Below are 17177 nucleotides of genomic sequence, written 5' to 3' on the forward strand. Positions count from 1 at the left end.
GCCTGACTTCACTCACCAGGTCTTTCACATAGCTTCACTCACTAGGATTTTCACCTGGCTTCACTCACCAGGACTTTCACCTAGCTTCACTCACTAGGATTTTCACCTGGCTTCACTCACTAGGATTTTCTTCTACCTGACTTTACTCACCAGGACTTTCACCTAACTTCACTTACTAGGATTTTCCTCACTGCCTAGCTTCACTCACTAGGTCTTTCCTTCTGCCTAACATCCCAGTTAGGACTTCCCAGTCAAGTATCTAGTCATCCTTGACCTACTTGACTCTTCTTCAATCAACCTTGTATTGTCAAACATCGAAACCCAAACCAAGACTCAAGCTTGGTCAACCAGGTCAACCTTGACCTGAGGGATGTTGCACCAACATTCTTCACCAAGTGTTCAGTCAATCTTTTTGACCCACTTGGACTTTTCTTCCACTAGATGTCCGATCATCCTTAACCCATCTGGATTTCCTTGTGCTAAGTATCCAGTCAACTCTTTGACCTACTTGGACTGTCAAGCGCCAGGTGTCCGGTCAACTTTGACCCACCTAGATTTCTACGTGCCTAGCTTCACTCACCAAGTCTTTCCATCTGCCTAGCTTCATTCACTAGGACTTCTCATTTGCTTGGCTTCACTCACCAGGATTTTCACCTAGCTTCATTCACTAGGATTTTCATCTGGCTTCACTCACCAAGATTTTTCCACTGCCCGGCTTCACTCACCGGGACTTTCACCTGCTTGGCTTCACTCACTAGGATTTTCACCTAGCTTCACCCACTAGGATTTTTCAACTGCCTAGCTTCACTTACTTTGTCTTTCACCCGGCTTCACTCACCAGGATTTTCCATTTGCCTAACCTCTAGTTAGGACTTTCCCAGTCAAGTATCCAATCAACCCTTTGACCTACTTGACTCTTCCTCATACCTAACTGGTCAACCTTGACCAGAGGGGAATTGCACTAGCAATCTCCTCAATCGGATGAATGCATCTGCAATCTCCATGTATTGTTAAACACCGAAATCCAAACATCAAGACTTAAACTTGAGCCTACTCAAGTTTAGTCAATCTGGTCAACCTTGACCCAGGGGATATTGCACCAACATTATTCATGCCCAAGCGCCCGGAACCCTTCCAGACTCTTGGATCAGGGCTATAAATATAGCCCTAAACCCAGTAGCTAAACATAACACTTGTAAACGATCTTCTTTCTATTTAGCTTCGTGATCTAGTGCTTTAACTGCTATAAAAGGCTTCTCTGTCAGAAAGAGATTTTTAGTGAGCTTTCAACATCTTAGATTAGCAATCTCCTGATTACAAACCAAGTAAAAGATTTGCCTCTTCCTTCTCCTTTTTAATTAGTTATTTTTCTACAAGTGTTTTAATAAAGCTATAAGATCAGGAAATGTTTGCATTTTATTTTTAGATAATTCACCCCCTCTTGCCGGTTACAAGGGACCAACAAGTGGTATCAAAGCTCAACCGTTTCAGAAAGATTAACCACCGACTGAAGCATAAAAGAGGATGGTTAGACCGAGCATCTACCCATCGAAATTTGAGGGGGAGTTCACGAACTGGAAAAAGAAGATGAAGGTATTTTTCAAAACAAATTTTGATTTATTATTAATAATGAAATTTGATTTTGTAGCACCAAAGACAAAGAAGAACATTAGTGGACTAAAAAGGAGCAAGCTGAGTTCATGGCAAATGATAAGGGAGAATTCCATCTACTGAGCATTTTACTGTGACAAGAAGTCAACCATATCGGGACCTATGAGTCAACCAAAGATCTTTGGGAAAAATTTCTAGAAATCCATGAAGGAACCTCAGAGGTAAAACTCATGAGACGAGATTTGCTCCGGAACCAGTTAGCAACCTCCAGTTAGAAGAAGGCAAAATTGTTGCACACCTCCACTCTGTTGGTGCAACCTTAGGTCAAGGTTGACCTGGTTGACCTGACTCGAGTTGACCTGACTCGAGTTGTATTTTGATGTTTGACTTAGGAAGATTGTTGGTGCAACCTTAGGTCAAGGTTGACCTGGTTGACCTGACTCGAGTTGACCTGACTCGAGTTGTATTTTGATGTTTGACTTACGAAGATTGTTGGTGCAATCTTAGGTCAAGGTTGACCTAGTTGAGTTGTATTTTGATGTTTGACACTCGTGGAAGAGTTGTATTCTTGATATGGGACAAGAATAGATGTTTGGGAGATTATTGGTGCAACCGTAGGTCAAGGTTGACCTGGTTGACCTGATTCGGGAAAAAGTCCAAGTATGGAGACTTGGCACTGGAAAAGTCCAAGCAGGGAGCTTGGCACGCGAAAAGTCCAAGCAGGGAGCTTGGCACTAGAAAAGTCCAAGTATGGAGACTTGACACTGGAAAAGTCCAAGCAGGGAGCTTGGCACGCGAAAAGTCCAAGTATGGAGACTTGGCACGGGAAAAGTCCAAGTATGGAGACTTGGCACTGGAAAAGTCCAAGTATGGAGACTTGGCATGGAAAAGTCTTAACTGGGATGTTAGGCAGTCTGAAAAGTCCTGGTGAGTGAAGCCAGTGGGAAATCTGGTGAGTGAATCCAGTGAAAATCCTAGTGAGTGAAGCTAGTGAAGGTGAAAGTCCTGGAGAGTGAAGTCCTGGTGAATGAAGTGAGGCTGTGAAAATCCTAGTGAGTGAAGCTAGGTGAATGAGAAAGTCCTAACTGGATGTTAGGCGGTTGGAAAGTCCCGTGAGTGAAGCCAAGTGGAAATCTCGGTGAGTGAAGCGGTGAAACCCTAGTGAGTGAAGCTAGGTGAAAGTCCCGTGAGTGAAGCCGGCCAGGAAAATCCAGATGGATCAAGGGTGATCGGACATCCGGTGATGGAAGTCCAAGTAGGTCATAAGAGTGACCGGATACTTGTACGAGAGAGAAAGTCTAAGTGGGTCAAAGGGATTGACCGACACTTAGCGAGGGAGTCCTAGTCAAGGGAGTGACGGATGCTAGGCGCAATGTACCAACAGTCAAGATTGACCGGATGTTGGTTTGGACTTGGTTTGGGCGAAACCATGAGTGGATCGATCCGTGATCGATCCAAAGGATACCGAATATTCGATCGGTCGATGATCGATCAGAACACATCGCAGTATATCAGGTGTTAACCGATCGGTCTCGGTGACCGATCGAGTCGTCGAACAGAGCGAGGCGCAGGGGCTGATCGGTCCGGGGACCGATCAGATAGAGCCTGATCGGTCCCCGACCGATCATGATGACTTCCCCGATCGGTCCATGGACCGATCAGACAGAAACAAAGGAGGAGGAATGGATCGGTCTGTGGACCGATCCACATGGAGCCTGATCGGTCCAGACCTAGCAGCTTCTTTCGTATGCCTACACTTCATTTCTTCGTGTTTCTTCATTTTCTTCCTCCGACGAGCCTCCTTCTTGCTCTTCTTTCTGTCGAACTTCCCAGCTTCTTCCTTTTCTTGCGATCTCCTTCCTGCTGTTGTAGGCGTCTCGTGAAGTTTCTGCTTCAACCAGTCGACGAGAAGGCAAGCGTGTTTGTTTTACATTCATATTGTCTTGTGCTTCTTTGTATTTGTGTACTTCTATCTTGCTGTTGCAAGAGTTATTGTGGCGAGGTTTCTCCATCCACAAGGAGTATATATTAGCCGGTTCTCCGGGGACTCATCCACCGACGGATTGATAGGCTTCGTCCACCTTACGGACACGCCGAGGAGTAGGAGTTTCATCTCCGAACCTCGTTACATCGACGCGTATTGAGGTTTGATTTCTTGTCTTCGTTTCTTGTTTTTATTCCCGCTGCGCTAACCCTAGATTGTAGAAAGAAACGTGATCAATTGGGGTCGGCTATTCACACCCCCCTCTCTAGCCGTGTACGAAGAGATCCCAACAAGTGGTATCAGAGCGAGGTCGCTCTTCATCGGATCAACACCCGTGGGAGCAAAGCTAGAGATGGATCAACTCGGAGAAGACATCACCATTCCACCCTTCTACGATCGTGACGACTTCGCGTATTGGAAGGTAAGGATGAAGTATTTCCTTATGACTAACATTGAAAATTGGACTTGTGTAAAATTAGGTTTCATTACTCCGATGGATAAAGAAGGAAAACCTCTTGAGAAGAAGAAGTGGACGAAGGAGCAAATCCACCAATCCACAATCAACGATGAGGTAATGAAAATATTTGAATTCTCATTACCTAACGATATATTGTGTAGGATAGATGGATACAACAATGCCAAGGAGTTGTGGAACAACTTGGCTAAGTTCCATGAGGGGAACTCCACTTCAAGCCATGAAGAGGAGTCAAGTGAGCCAAGTAGCTCACATCATGGAGAAGAGGAATTAGAAGTTGAGGGCTACTCAACATCTAAGGAAGAAGAGGAGGAGAGTTCTTCTTCAAGAATGGAGCAAGAGGAAGAAGCTTCTATCTCCGGAAGGGATGAAGAAGAAAGCATACATCCCACCTCAACCCTAGGTAACTCAAGCATTTCAATTTCAAATAAATTACACATAATGTGCTTTGAGTGTAGGGAGTATGGACATTACAAGAGTAAATGTCCAAAGAGGGTTAGAAAGACTCCACCGGCACCAAAGGTCAAGGAAGCCGGAGTCCCAACACGCAAGGGCAAGGAGCACGTGGTGTGCTTCCAATGCAAGCGAAGGGGACATTATCGGAGCCAATGTTCGAGAGGGAGGCAATCTCACAAGGACAAGAGATCAAGCACATGTATAGGGGGAGCTAGGGCAAACCCTAAGGTAATCTCTAAGGCACATTCTTGCAATTCTAGTAGGATGCACGCTAGTAGCCTTATTGCTATTGTCAAGAATGATAAGCATGTTAATTATAGAAATCGATACACATGCTTAGGTGCCAAACATGTGAGCCTAGATAAGGATAACACTAGGAAAGCCAACCCTAGAATTAACTCATCTAAGGCTAAGGAAAATCTAGGTAGGAATCCAAAATCATCTAGACATATGCCTAGGAATACCTCAAAGAAAAATGATAAATTAAAGCTTGAGGTATTAGAGAAAGAAAATCAAGTCTTGAGGTCAAGACTTGACTCTCTAGAAAAGGCTCTTGAGGATTTGACTCTAGGGTCTAGGGGTCAAAAACCCAAGTCCAAGGACAAGAAAGGTTTGGGTCACAAACCTAAGTCCCAAGTGGTCAAGCCCACTTATCATAATGTTCCATTCGATTATGGAACAAAATCTAGGACTAGGAAGACCATCACCAAGGCCACAAGGGGAGTCACCCCTAGAGTTGATCTTGATGAGTCCCAAATGACCAAGGCTTCAAAGCCTAGGAGGGTCATTAGGAGGGTTGCTAGGGAAGTCATCCCTAGTGAATACTTAGTGAACTCAATGAGCTCCAATAGGTATTGGGTTCCTAGGAGCGTGATTTCATCACGCTAGATGAGTTAGGGTGTGCCAACCTTACTTGAATAGGTAGTTAACCTAATCATGGCAAAAGGTGGCACTTTAGGAATTTTCAAGGTGCAATCAAGCCTTGAAAATGAAAGTGAATATTATTCCTAAGGTGATTAGAATGTGCCAACCACATTTGAGGAATTTTCTAGAATCAATCTAGTTGGCACATAGTGATCTAAAAGTCTTGAGGATATGATTTTAGGTCTATTACACTTAGGAATATAGAAATTATGGCAAAATAGTCAAAATTATCAAAAATGGCAACTAAGGCTAGAATTAGGTATTTTCTATACCTTTATGTGCTATTTGCCATATATTGTTTGTCATATGCCATGTCATGACATCATATTTATTTTATGATCATTTAAAATGTCATGATAATGCTTAGGTTATTTATATGTCATGTTTTATTTAAGTTTCATACTTTATGCCATGACATCATGACATTGGCACATGTTATTATGTATGATATCATTATATGCCATGTCATCATCTCTTGCATTATAATCAATGAAATTGATTTAAGGACAAACATATAATTTGATATTGAGATCAAATTGGTGTTTAGAAAATGCATGAGAACTTAGCCTAAGTTGACCTTAATCCATATCTCACATCAAATTGACTTGAATGTGGTTTGATACACCTTAGATGTGTGTGAGATATTAGGATCATGAGTTAGGATCAAGGTACATAGTCCTTGTACCTAGATGATCCTAATTCAAGAAATTAAGGATCATAGGGAAAGCTTGTGTACAAGTCATGTACATCTAGCCCTAAGATTATGGTCCTAAATTCAAATGGTTTTAAAACTATTTTAAAATTGATTTGAAAAACCTTGATGAAGCTTTCCTAGTGATAGCATTCATCATTGAACATTGTGATACAAAGTTGAGTTAAACTTGAACGATTTCAAAGTTTTTGAACTTTGTATCAAGATTGAAAAATGGAAGTTATTTTCATAGAAAACTATTTTTCCATGATAGTATATGTTATGAGGAATGTATCCTCAAAATTTCACAATTTTTCGAATTTTCTGGAATTTTCTGAATTTCGGGAAGGAAATTTCGAAACTGATCAGAGTCTGGATCGGTCTGGGACCGATCCAGAGGGGTCCCGATCGGTCCGGTTCATGGATCGGTCTGCCGACCGATCCAAAGACATAGAGCTTGGTGCGATCTGGTGAAGGCCTGATCGGTCCTGGGACCGATCCATGGGGTTCCGATCGGTCTGGGCTAAAATGCTGATTTTCGACTGTGGTCTGAAATTTCAGCTGGAAGTTAGGTTTTGTGGATTTCTAAAGGTTTGAAACTCTCAAGACATTGTTGGTGCAATGGTCAAGGGGAGTTGACCTTTAGGGAGAGTTTTACCTAATTGTCAAGGGGAGTTGACTTTAGGGGAGTTTTACTCCTTAAGACTTTTGAGGATTAGTGATATGGGATTATCACTAAGTTGATTGTTGAGTTTAGTATCAAGGGGGAAATTAAGAGTTTCAATGAAAGGTATGGGACTTTCATTAGGAAGAAACTCTTGACCTTGATACCCTCCTTTTCGTTTTGATGTATGTCAAAAAGGGGAGAGTGTTCATTGGAGAATTATTGGAGAAACCCAAGTTAGGTTATCGGGTTAACCTAAGCTAGGGGAAGAATGTCAAGGAATGTTCGAGGAAGAACATTGGAATTCTTTTTGATGTGTGTCAAAAAGGGGGAGAATTATTGGAGAACCCAAGTTAGATTTTCAGGTTAACCTAACTTGATTATGGGTTTTGTCAAACATCAAAAAGGGGGAGATTGTTGGTGCAACCTTAGGTCAAGGACCTGGTTGACCTGACTCGAGTTGACCTGACTCGAGTTGACCTGACTCGAGTTGTATTTTGATGTTTGACTTAGGAAGATTGTTGGTGCAACCTTAGGTCAAGGTTGACCTGATTGACCTGACTCGAGTTGACCTGACTCGAGTTGTATTTTGATGTTTGACTTAGGAAGATTGTTGGTGCAACCTTAGGTAAAGGTTGACCTAGTTGAGTTGTATTTTGATGTTTGACACTCGTGGAAGAGTTGTATTCTTGATATGGGACAAGAATAAATGTTTGGGAGATTATTGGTGCAACCGTAGGTCAAGGTTGACCTGGTTGACCTGATTCGGGAAAAAGTCCAAGTATGGAGACTTGGCACTGGAAAAGTCCAAGCAGGGAGCTTGGCACGCGAAAAGTCCAAGCAGGGAGCTTGGCACTAGAAAAGTCCAAGTATGGAGACTTGGCACTGGAAAAGTCCAAGCAGGGAGCTTGGCACGCGAAAAGTCCAAGTATGGAGACTTGGCACGGGAAAAGTCCAAATATGGAGACTTGGCACTGGAAAAGTCCAAGTATGGAGACTTGGCACGGAAAAGTCCTAACTGGGATGTTAGGCAGTCTGAAAAGTCCTGGTGAGTGAAGCCAGGCAGTCGGGAAATCCTGGTGAGTGAATCCAGGTGAAAATCCTAGTGAGTGAAGCTAGGTGAAGGTGAAAGTCCTAGTGAGTGAAGCCAGGCATTCGGGAAAATCCTGGTGAGTGAAGCCAGGTGAAAATCCTAGTGAGTGAAGCTAGGTGAATGAGAAAGTCCTAACTGGGATGTTAGGCAGTTGGAAAGTCCTGGTGAGTGAAGCCAGGCAGTTGTGGAAATCCTGGTGAGGCCGGTGAAAACCCTAGTGAGTGAAGCTAGGTGAAAGTCCCGTGAGTGAAGCCGGCAGGGAAAATCCAGATGGATCAAGGGTGATCGGACATCTGGTGATGGGAAGTCCAAGTAGGTCATAGGAGTGACCGGATACTTGGTACGGAGAGAAAAGTCTAAGTGGGTCAAAGGGATTGACCGGACACTTAGCGGGGAGTCCTAGCAGGTCAAGGGAGTGACCGGATGCTAGGCGCAATGTACCAACAGGTCAAGATTGACCGGATGTTGGTTTGGACTTGGTTTGGGCGAAAACCATGAGCTGGATCGATCTGGTGATCGATCCAGTGATACCGAGAATATTCTGATCGGTCTGGTGATCGATCAGTAACACATCAGTAGCATACTGTGTGTTAACTGATCGGTCTGGTGACCGATCAGGAGTCGATCAGAAGCCGAACAGGAGCGAGGCGCAAGAGGGGCTGATCGGTCTGGGGACCGATCAGCACAGAGCCTGATCGGTCCCCGGACCGATCATGAGGTTCCCTGATCGGTCCATGGACCGATCAGGGACGGAACAGAAGCAAAGGAGGAGGGAATGGATCGGTCTGTGGACCGATCCACATGGAGCCTGATCGGTCCACAGACCGATCCAGGAACTAGCCGTTGCGACGCAACGGCTAGATTTCTTCTGTGTTTCTTCGTTTTCTTCGCAGGTTATAAAAGGAGGGCTGCTGCTGCGAGCCTCCTTCTTCTTGCTCTTCTTTCTACTGAGCTGCTGCTGTGCTCTTGAGTTTTGTTGAGTTCCGAAGCTTCGTGTGAGCTTCTTCGACTGGGTTCCTGCTGTTGTAGGCGTCTCGTGAAGTTTCTGCTTCAACCAGTCGACGAGAAGGCAAGCGTGTTTGTTTTACATTCATATTGTCTTGTGCTTCTTTGTATTTGTGTACTTCTATCTTGCTGTTGCAAGAGTTATTGTGGCGAGGTTTCTCCACCCACAAGGAGTATATATTAGTCGGTTCTCCGGGGACTCATCCACCGACGGATTGATAGGCTTCGTCCACCTTACGGACACGCCGAGGAGTAGGAGTTTCATCTCCGAACCTCGTTACATCGACGCGTATTGAGGTTTGATTTCTTGTCTTCGTTTCTTGTTTTTATTCCCGCTGCGCTAACCCTAGATTGTAGAAAGAAACGTGATCAATTGGGGTCGGCTATTCACACCCCCCTCTCTAGCCGTGTACGAAGAGATCCCAACACACTCAAGAATCAATGAATTCATTACCGGACTCACGAATCTCAGAGAAAAAGTAACCAACCAATATTCGCTAAGGTATGCGCTTAACGCTTTCCCTAGAACTCCTGAATGGTCAACTCTAGTAGATGCATATTACATCTCTAGATATTTAGAGGTAAGTAATTTAGAAGAGTTATTTTCCACTTTTGAAATTCATGAATCTAGTTGTGCAGATCTAAAAAAGGAGTCAAGGTACAACATTACCTTAAAAAAAAAAATAGATGAACCAGAATCCGAAACTTCTCTCGATGATGACAAAATGACATTCATGGTAAGAAAGTTCAAAACTTTTTTCAAAACTAATAAGTTTAATCAAGTACAGGGCAAAAGAATGAAAAGAAAGGTAAGATGCTATCACTGTAATGAAGAATGACACGTCAAAGACAACTGTTCAAAACTTAAGAACAAGACAAGGACAAGGAAAAAGACAAAAGAACGACCTAGAAGAAGCACAAGAATCTAAAAGTGATGTGGGACAAAACATCGTCATTAGATTCGGATGTTGTAGTCTTTGCCGGACTTGCATTAATGGCAAGTCACCAAGAAAACGACGAAGCAAGTTCATCAGAGATGAACATCAAGAGCTTCGGTGAAGGAGGAGCAATGTCAGAAGAAAGTAGCTCTATAGGGGGGAGCATCAGAGATCGACAAGGTAAGTCATGTACGGTTACTGCCTCCTGACTAGTTATTTAAGTTTATAAAAATATTGTCAAATTTTTTTTATAAATTAGAAGTTGAAAATAGAAAGTTTAAAGAGGAAAATGAAGAATTAAAACTAACCTTAGCAACATCCTGTCGATTAGAAGATTTCGACAAGATAAAAATTGAAAATAAAAATAGAAAATTTGAAGAATTATGTATGTTCACATGTTCAACAAATTAGAAATCATTTAGGATTTAATTGGTATTTTAAATATCATAAGGGTCAGATTAAAAAATTATCACTAAAATGTATCCCTAGAAAATTTTTGATTAATCAGGTTGGAAGGATTCTATTTTGCGTTTCAAAATTGTGGCTAAACTAAATTTTTATGCATGTCGTATTTTTAATTTAATTTAATTTAATTTTTTTGTTACTTAGAATTATATAAATAAATTACTTCATATAATTTTGGTTGGAAATTAATTTCTTATTTAACTTTTCTGAGAAAGAGAATTTTATCACTTATCTAGGAAAATTTTTAAAATTTTCTGTTAAATTATTTTTTATGAATTTTTTAACAAATATTATATTTTTCAATTTAAAAATAATTCACAGAGTAATTTTTGTTCAAGATTTTTTTAAAATTTGTTTGCTGTTATTAAATTTTATATAAATTATTTATCCAAATGCTACCTTTTAATATTAAAATTTTTTAAAAATTTATTTTTGTTGTTGTGAAGCTACATGCTATGAGATATACTCAGAAAATTTTTCAATATTTTTTGAGCTTAAAAATTATTTTTTAAAAAAATCAAAAATATGTTCTTATATAGAAAAGAATTTATTAGATTAATTTTTAGTGAAATTTTCATCTCTAATTTTACTATATCTGTTTAAAAATTTTCACAATTAAAAATATTTTTCAAAAAAAAAATAGTTTATTGTGAAAATCCAGATTTTAAAATTTGAAACTCTTGATTTTTCTGGATGATAGTCACTATAATTTTATCACTTAGACTTTGTTTTAAATTTATTCAAGTTACTTTCATAACTTACTCCTCTTGTTAATGTGATAAAGGGGAAGAATTAGAGGTCAAGTTTAGGGGAGGGTATATTTTGATTTTTGAACATTTTTTCTTAATTACAAATTATGTACTTGTTTCCTTACTGTCATTTATTTCTTGTTACTCTAACTTAACTTGGGTTGCTCATATCAAAAAGGAAGATATTGTAAGTACCCTGTGGTAGTTTTGATGTGATCAACCATGCTAGAGTTAGGTCATGTTGTCTTTTGATATCTTGTGTCTAAGTGTGCAAGAACTTATGAGCACAGGAAGTTGAGCGAAAGATGCAGCTAGCGAGAAGGACAACACAGGAAAGAGTCAATCGGCTCAGTGCCTCCAAAGGATGAGGCGCTGCTGAAGAGTACGTTGGCGGACAAGAAGGAGGAGCACGGTGTTTCCGAGGGACGAGAAGCCGGAGCGGGAGATTGCTCGAGAATGTTAGAAAATGGGTTCGGGTGAGCCCTATTCTGGATGGCAAAAATCACCCAAGCGAGCGGAGTCGGAACGGAAGTCTCGGACGAAAAGTCAAGTTCAGATTGACTGGAGTCCGGGCACTCAGCACCATTTCGGGTGCCCGGACCAACTTGGTCCATCCAGGGCGCCTTGGTGAGGCACCCCTGTGTGAAAGCAGTCCGAGTGCTGGAAACGCTTCTAGGCACTCGGACCAGAGATTTTATCCAGAGCCATTGCGATGTAATCCGTTGCGACATGGATAAAGTTTTATCCACGCCTAGGTGCTCGGAATCCTTCTAGACGCCCAGATCAGAGATATAAATACAGCCCTGATCCCAGTAGCAATACACAACTCTTGTAAATGATCTTCTTTCTGTTTAGTTTTGTGATATGGTGCTTTAACTACTGTAAGAGGCTTCTCCGAAGGAGATTTTTAGTGAACTTTTAACGCCTTAGATTAGTAATCTTCTGATTATAAACCAAGTAAAAGATCTGCCTCTTCCTTCTCCTTTTTAATTAGTTATTTTTTGTACAGTGTTTTAGTAAAGTTATAAGATCAAGAAAGATTTATGCTTTTATTTTCAAACAATTCACACCTCTTGCCGACCACAAGGGACCAACATTGGGTCCTTAGCCTCCTGGCCTCTCGGGCATCCCGATTCCAGACTCTCGGGTCTCCTGGCTACTGAGCTTCCTGGCTCTCAACTCTCGAGTCACTACCTTCTTGGCTTCTCGACCTCTTGATGACATAGGATGCATGACCATTTCATATTAAAAGAATAAATATCATGCAAATCTTAAATTATTTCATGAAAAGGATAATCATCATGCAAATCTCCGATTATTCCAAAAAAAAAAGTAATGGCATGAATAAGTCTTGCATTATTTAAGGAATTAAATAATAACAACATGGAAATAAAAAAATAAGGAAAAAGTATATGGTCTCCTAGAAAAGGTAATCTTTTCTGGTATCCAGGTACACATGCATATCTACATACATCAGAATTCTAATACTTATCTTTTTCATCCTCTGGCTTGAGCATTGAAGTGACTGTGTTGAAAAATCCTTTGGTTGTTATTCTAATTCTCTTCTTCTTGTTTAACTTCGTCCATACTCCTAACCACGTCATCATCTCCATTGTTATTCAGTGATTAACAATCAAGTTGGTGAGAGAGCCAATCATCGATGATTCATTGATCGACGTGGCTGGGATCACTTAATATTTTTTTTCTCCTACAGTATATTAAATATATTTTTTATCATTTTCTAGACGATTAAAGTGAGATAAATAAAAAATAGTTCAGTTACCTCATTTTAATGGTCAATATTTGATACTTCATTTATTTGATATTATTATGGTAAAAGGTCATATGCTCACTCCGTTGGTCTCATAGTTTCATTTTTGTAGGTTGGTTTGGCCTATTGCTTTTTCCTTATGCTGGTTTTGCTTTAGGAGATTAGTTTATAGGTATAACTTTTGTAACCTCATGGTATACTCATGGATAGTGGCGGATCTAGGGGGGAGCGGGGGTGTGCTTGAGCACCCTCTTTCTCCCGGAAAATTCTACCAATATGCTGTAGTCCGAGGGGCAGCGAGAAGGAAGACAAGCTCCAACTCCCTTCTTTAAGCACCCTCTTCCTTTTTTGTCTAGATCCGCCATTGCTCATGGATTGGCAAGTTCCTATTTGAAAGGTTACAATTTCTTAACCGCTGCCTATGGGGTCCTTAAGCACAAGGAAATTTTACTTGTTGGTGTCAATTAGGTGCCGCTGCCTATGGGGTCCTTAAGCACAAGGAAATTTTACTCGTTGGTGTCAATTAGGTGCCGTTGCCTATGGGGTCCTTAAGCATAAGGAAATTTTACTCGTTGGTGTCAATTAGGTGGTCTGTGGACTTTGTTGCTCTTCATGGTGCTTTCGGACTAATAGGTTTCATGTTACGTCAATTCAAACTTGCTCGATCTGTTCAATTACGACATTATAATGCAATCGCATTTTTTGATTCAATTGTTGTTTTTGTTTCCGTATTCTTGATTTATCCACTGAGTCAATCAGGTTGGTTTTTTGCACGAAGTTTTGGCGTAGTAGCTATAGGTTTCATAATTGGACATTAAATCCATTTCAAATGATGGGAGCTGCCGGAGTATTAGGAATGAGTCGAGCCAAACTCGAGCTTGGGTCGACTTGAGCTCGAGCAAGTTTTTGAATATGAGCTCGAGCTCAGCTCGAAACAATGAATTTAGATGAAAAAATAAGTTGCGTAGGTTGGGATTTAAATCTTCAATCTATAAACACTCTAACCATAAACACCTCCTTAACTTATTATTTAATTTTAAAGTAGAAATTATTTTAAATATTAAAATATTAAATTAGTCTGACTCAAACAGGCTCGACGAGCCATCGAGCCAGTATTAAATGGGCTCGAGCTCGGTTTGAGCTCGATCAACTCTGAGTTCAAATTGAGCTTTGACCGAGTTGTTCATGAACAACTTGATTCATTTATATCCCTAAACTAAACCCCATTTGGAAGGATATGGTCATATAATTTTTATCGAAAGTAGACCCTTTCTTATAACGACAATTCTACCTTATGATAATCAACATAACTATACTAGGAGCCACTTATTTGACATCATGCCTTCACTTCGAAGGGAAGAAAATGACAAAAGGTTGTGATTGATCGATAAGTATACTTCTCATACCTTTGAATTTATTTATACTTTGATTTATCGTGGACTATTCAATTATAACATTATTTAAAAAAATAGGCACATTCTTAACTTGGTTGTGCTGATCACTTCTTTCCTACTTCTGGCGAGTGACATTTGACCCAACAATTTGTCGCCTCACTTTCAATCCATCGAGTTAATGAGGTTAGCAACCACTCCGATCCATTACAAGCAATGCTTCGGGTTAAGATTTCAAGCCCGAGATAACTCCGATTCCATTTTCATTTCCTAACTAATTAATTATATAGAGCATGCATGCATACATAACTGGAGATCCTGCAAGTTCGTAGTTCATAATCTCCAACGGAGATCATGCTGTCGAATCATGGCTCCAGGAGGTCTTCGAGCCCCATGAGAATCAATCGAGAAGGCCAGTTCTACGCGAGGCTGCTCTCCAAAGAAAGTTCTTCGGAGAGCAGGCTTGTTTGTTACGAGGTCGTCGGCGTGCCTGGCTCAGTCCCATTCGGGTGGGAGTCTCGGCCGGGCACACCGATAGCCGCCGGCATTGCAGTCGCTAGGGCAAGCACGTTTCTTCCTTCGCTCCGTCCCCCGCCCTCTTCGTTCTGCCAGAGGGAGGAAAGGGGAAAGAAGGGGAAGAACCAGCCTTCGGTGCTCAGAGCGGTAGCCGCGAGAGTCTTGGGGCTTCGATTGCCCTGGGAAAGCAGTAAGTTTTCGTGGACCTCGTGGAGCGATCGATCTCCTTCTCCGTCCGGCTGCGGGGCGAGTACTTCTTTGCTCTGCTTGGGCGTGCGGAGACATCCACGCTGCGGGCTTCGAGACGAGGAGAAATCCACACGGTCCAGACCGTTTGGGAAATAGTTCGATTTGTCTGCGTGCGCGCGCGTTTTGTAGCAAAAGTGTGAGAACATTCTGTAGCCATTCAGAAAAATACAAACTGAATTTTTCTTTCTCTTATAGAAATTTTCCCTCCCTGACGAACGCTGATAACCAACTCCCCCAATGAAATTGCAGCTGCAGCGAGCGATTTTCTTCTTTTTCCTTGTTTTTTGCAAACACAGGTCATTGTTTTCTGTCCGTGATTTCTCGAAGGAACTCGCCTTTCGATATCCAATTGCAGGAAATGTTCAAGTTGGTCGGCCGTTTCAGTTAATTCAGACACTCTGTTCTTCTCTTTTCCCAAGGTCACTAGTTGCAGAGAAACTGATGATTGTGGCTTGGAATCCAAGAGTGGATGTCAAAATTACATATAAAAAAACTATTATTTATATACTTTTTTTTTTTTTGGTCAGTTTTCTTTTTCTCCTCGATTTTTCAGAACTGTACGTTTCCTTCGTCTTCTTCCTGACGAGCACAAACAAAAAGTGCAAGCCAGAAAAGGAGCTCACGTCGTCCATGGATGGATGGATGGATGGATACCCTTCGTCACGCCACAAATAATGACACTCCTTCCACACTCACACCAAAAGGAGCCCCAGAGGAGTGTCTAAAAAGAGACGGCATGCAGGCTCATCACCGCACTAGCTAGCCATGTCCTCTCACACACTCTATAGGTTTATCTACCCACATTCCCCTGTTTTTCGGTTCACTTCCCAGAGGCCTTCTCTTTAAGTTCTTTCCTTTCGACTGATCCTTTTCCATTCCTCACCTCCGAGAGACCGAGACCATGGATGCCGATTTCAAATGCACAACCCCCAAGCGTGGCCAATGGCAGACCTTCAATGACGATGAGGAAGAAGAAGGGAAACCCCTGTTGCTCTCCGCTCTCCCCACATCCTCCGACGACGACGACGACTTCGAGTTCCAGGTCTTGGCCGGAGGGGGGCTGCACCCGGCTGCGGCCGCTGACATGTGCTGCGCCGATCAAGTGTTCCGTAATGGACGGATCCTGCCACTTCATCCCGCGGCGAGAGGTCTTCTCTCTAGCCGGTCTGAGGACTGCGTCGGCCGTTGCTCGACGACGACGACCGTTTCGACCGGACGCCCTGACACGAGCTGGAGTAACAGCGGCGGGAGCAGCAGCAGCAGCAACTGCGTCAGCCGGAGCCACTCGTCCAGCAGCAGCAGCGCGTACTCCAACAACTTCTACGCGCACCCGAGCCCGAAGCCGCAGCTGCAGCACGCGAGGAGGGCGACCGCCGCCAGGCGGAGGAGCGCCAGCTCGGCGCCTCGCGGGTGGGGATTCCTCCGGCTAGGCCTCATCAGGGCGCCGCCACCGCAAGCAGAATTACGCGAATTGTGGCCGCGGCGGTCCCTCAGCGGCCACTTCGTCGGCCTGAAGAGCCATGCGGCAGACGCGGCGAAGCTGGTTAGTTCATCGAGTGGCAGCAGCAGCACTTCGTCGTCCAGGAGATTTGACGTCGAGAAGAAGGTGACGCGGCTCGTCGGACTCGGGTTCAACTGCAAGACCTCGCTTGACGCGGTGGAGCCGAGCCCATTATCATCTAAAGGGAAGGGCGAGACGCAGAAGAAGAAGACGACGACGACGGAGGAAGAGGAGAAATTGAGAAGATCCGAAAGTGTGTCGAGGAGTAGGATTTTCGAGTGGTTGGAGGAACTTCGCATTGCCAAGTTCACGGCCACACGAGACGGCGACGGCGGGCATTGACCTATTGTAAAACTCGGTTTTATGTCGGTTTTCTCTTAGTAGTAAGATTTTCGTGGCGTACTTTTGCCTGCTCTGTAATCTGAAATGTAGGGAATCACAATGACTGTACTGCGTCAATTTAGTGACTTTCTAAGTTTGAAATGCTTTTATCGATCTTCAATAGCTTTTTCCGTTCCTTTGCAAATTTCTCCAAGTTTCTCGTGGAAATAGGGCAGTGGGTGATGAGTCGACGTTAAGAGCATGCAGCTTTAGAGTACTGGCGGTGGCAACATGGACAATTTATTTTAACATTAATTTCGAAAGATTTAACCCGAAAAGAAAATCACTTTAAATTAAAAAACAATTGCTAATG

General features: G+C 42.5%; 1 protein-coding gene across 1 annotated transcript; it reads left to right on the forward strand.

Moving 5' to 3' along the window:
* The first annotated feature begins 15883 nt into the window (after positions 1-15883).
* On the forward strand, positions 15884-16825 carry LOC122041697. The gene has a single exon (XM_042601477.1). It carries the CDS (start codon positions 15884-15886, stop codon positions 16823-16825), a length of 942 nt encoding a protein of 313 aa, XP_042457411.1.
* The last annotated feature ends 352 nt before the right edge of the window (positions 16826-17177 follow it).

Source organism: Zingiber officinale, chromosome 1B, assembly GCF_018446385.1.
Source record: "Zingiber officinale cultivar Zhangliang chromosome 1B, Zo_v1.1, whole genome shotgun sequence".
Taxonomy (NCBI): Eukaryota; Viridiplantae; Streptophyta; class Magnoliopsida; order Zingiberales; family Zingiberaceae; genus Zingiber; species Zingiber officinale.

Excerpts from the sequence above, each read along its gene's own strand:
- LOC122041697 (XM_042601477.1), top strand. The coding sequence starts at position 15,884 with ATGGATGCCGATTTCAAATGCACAACCCCCAAGCGTGGCCAATGGCAG.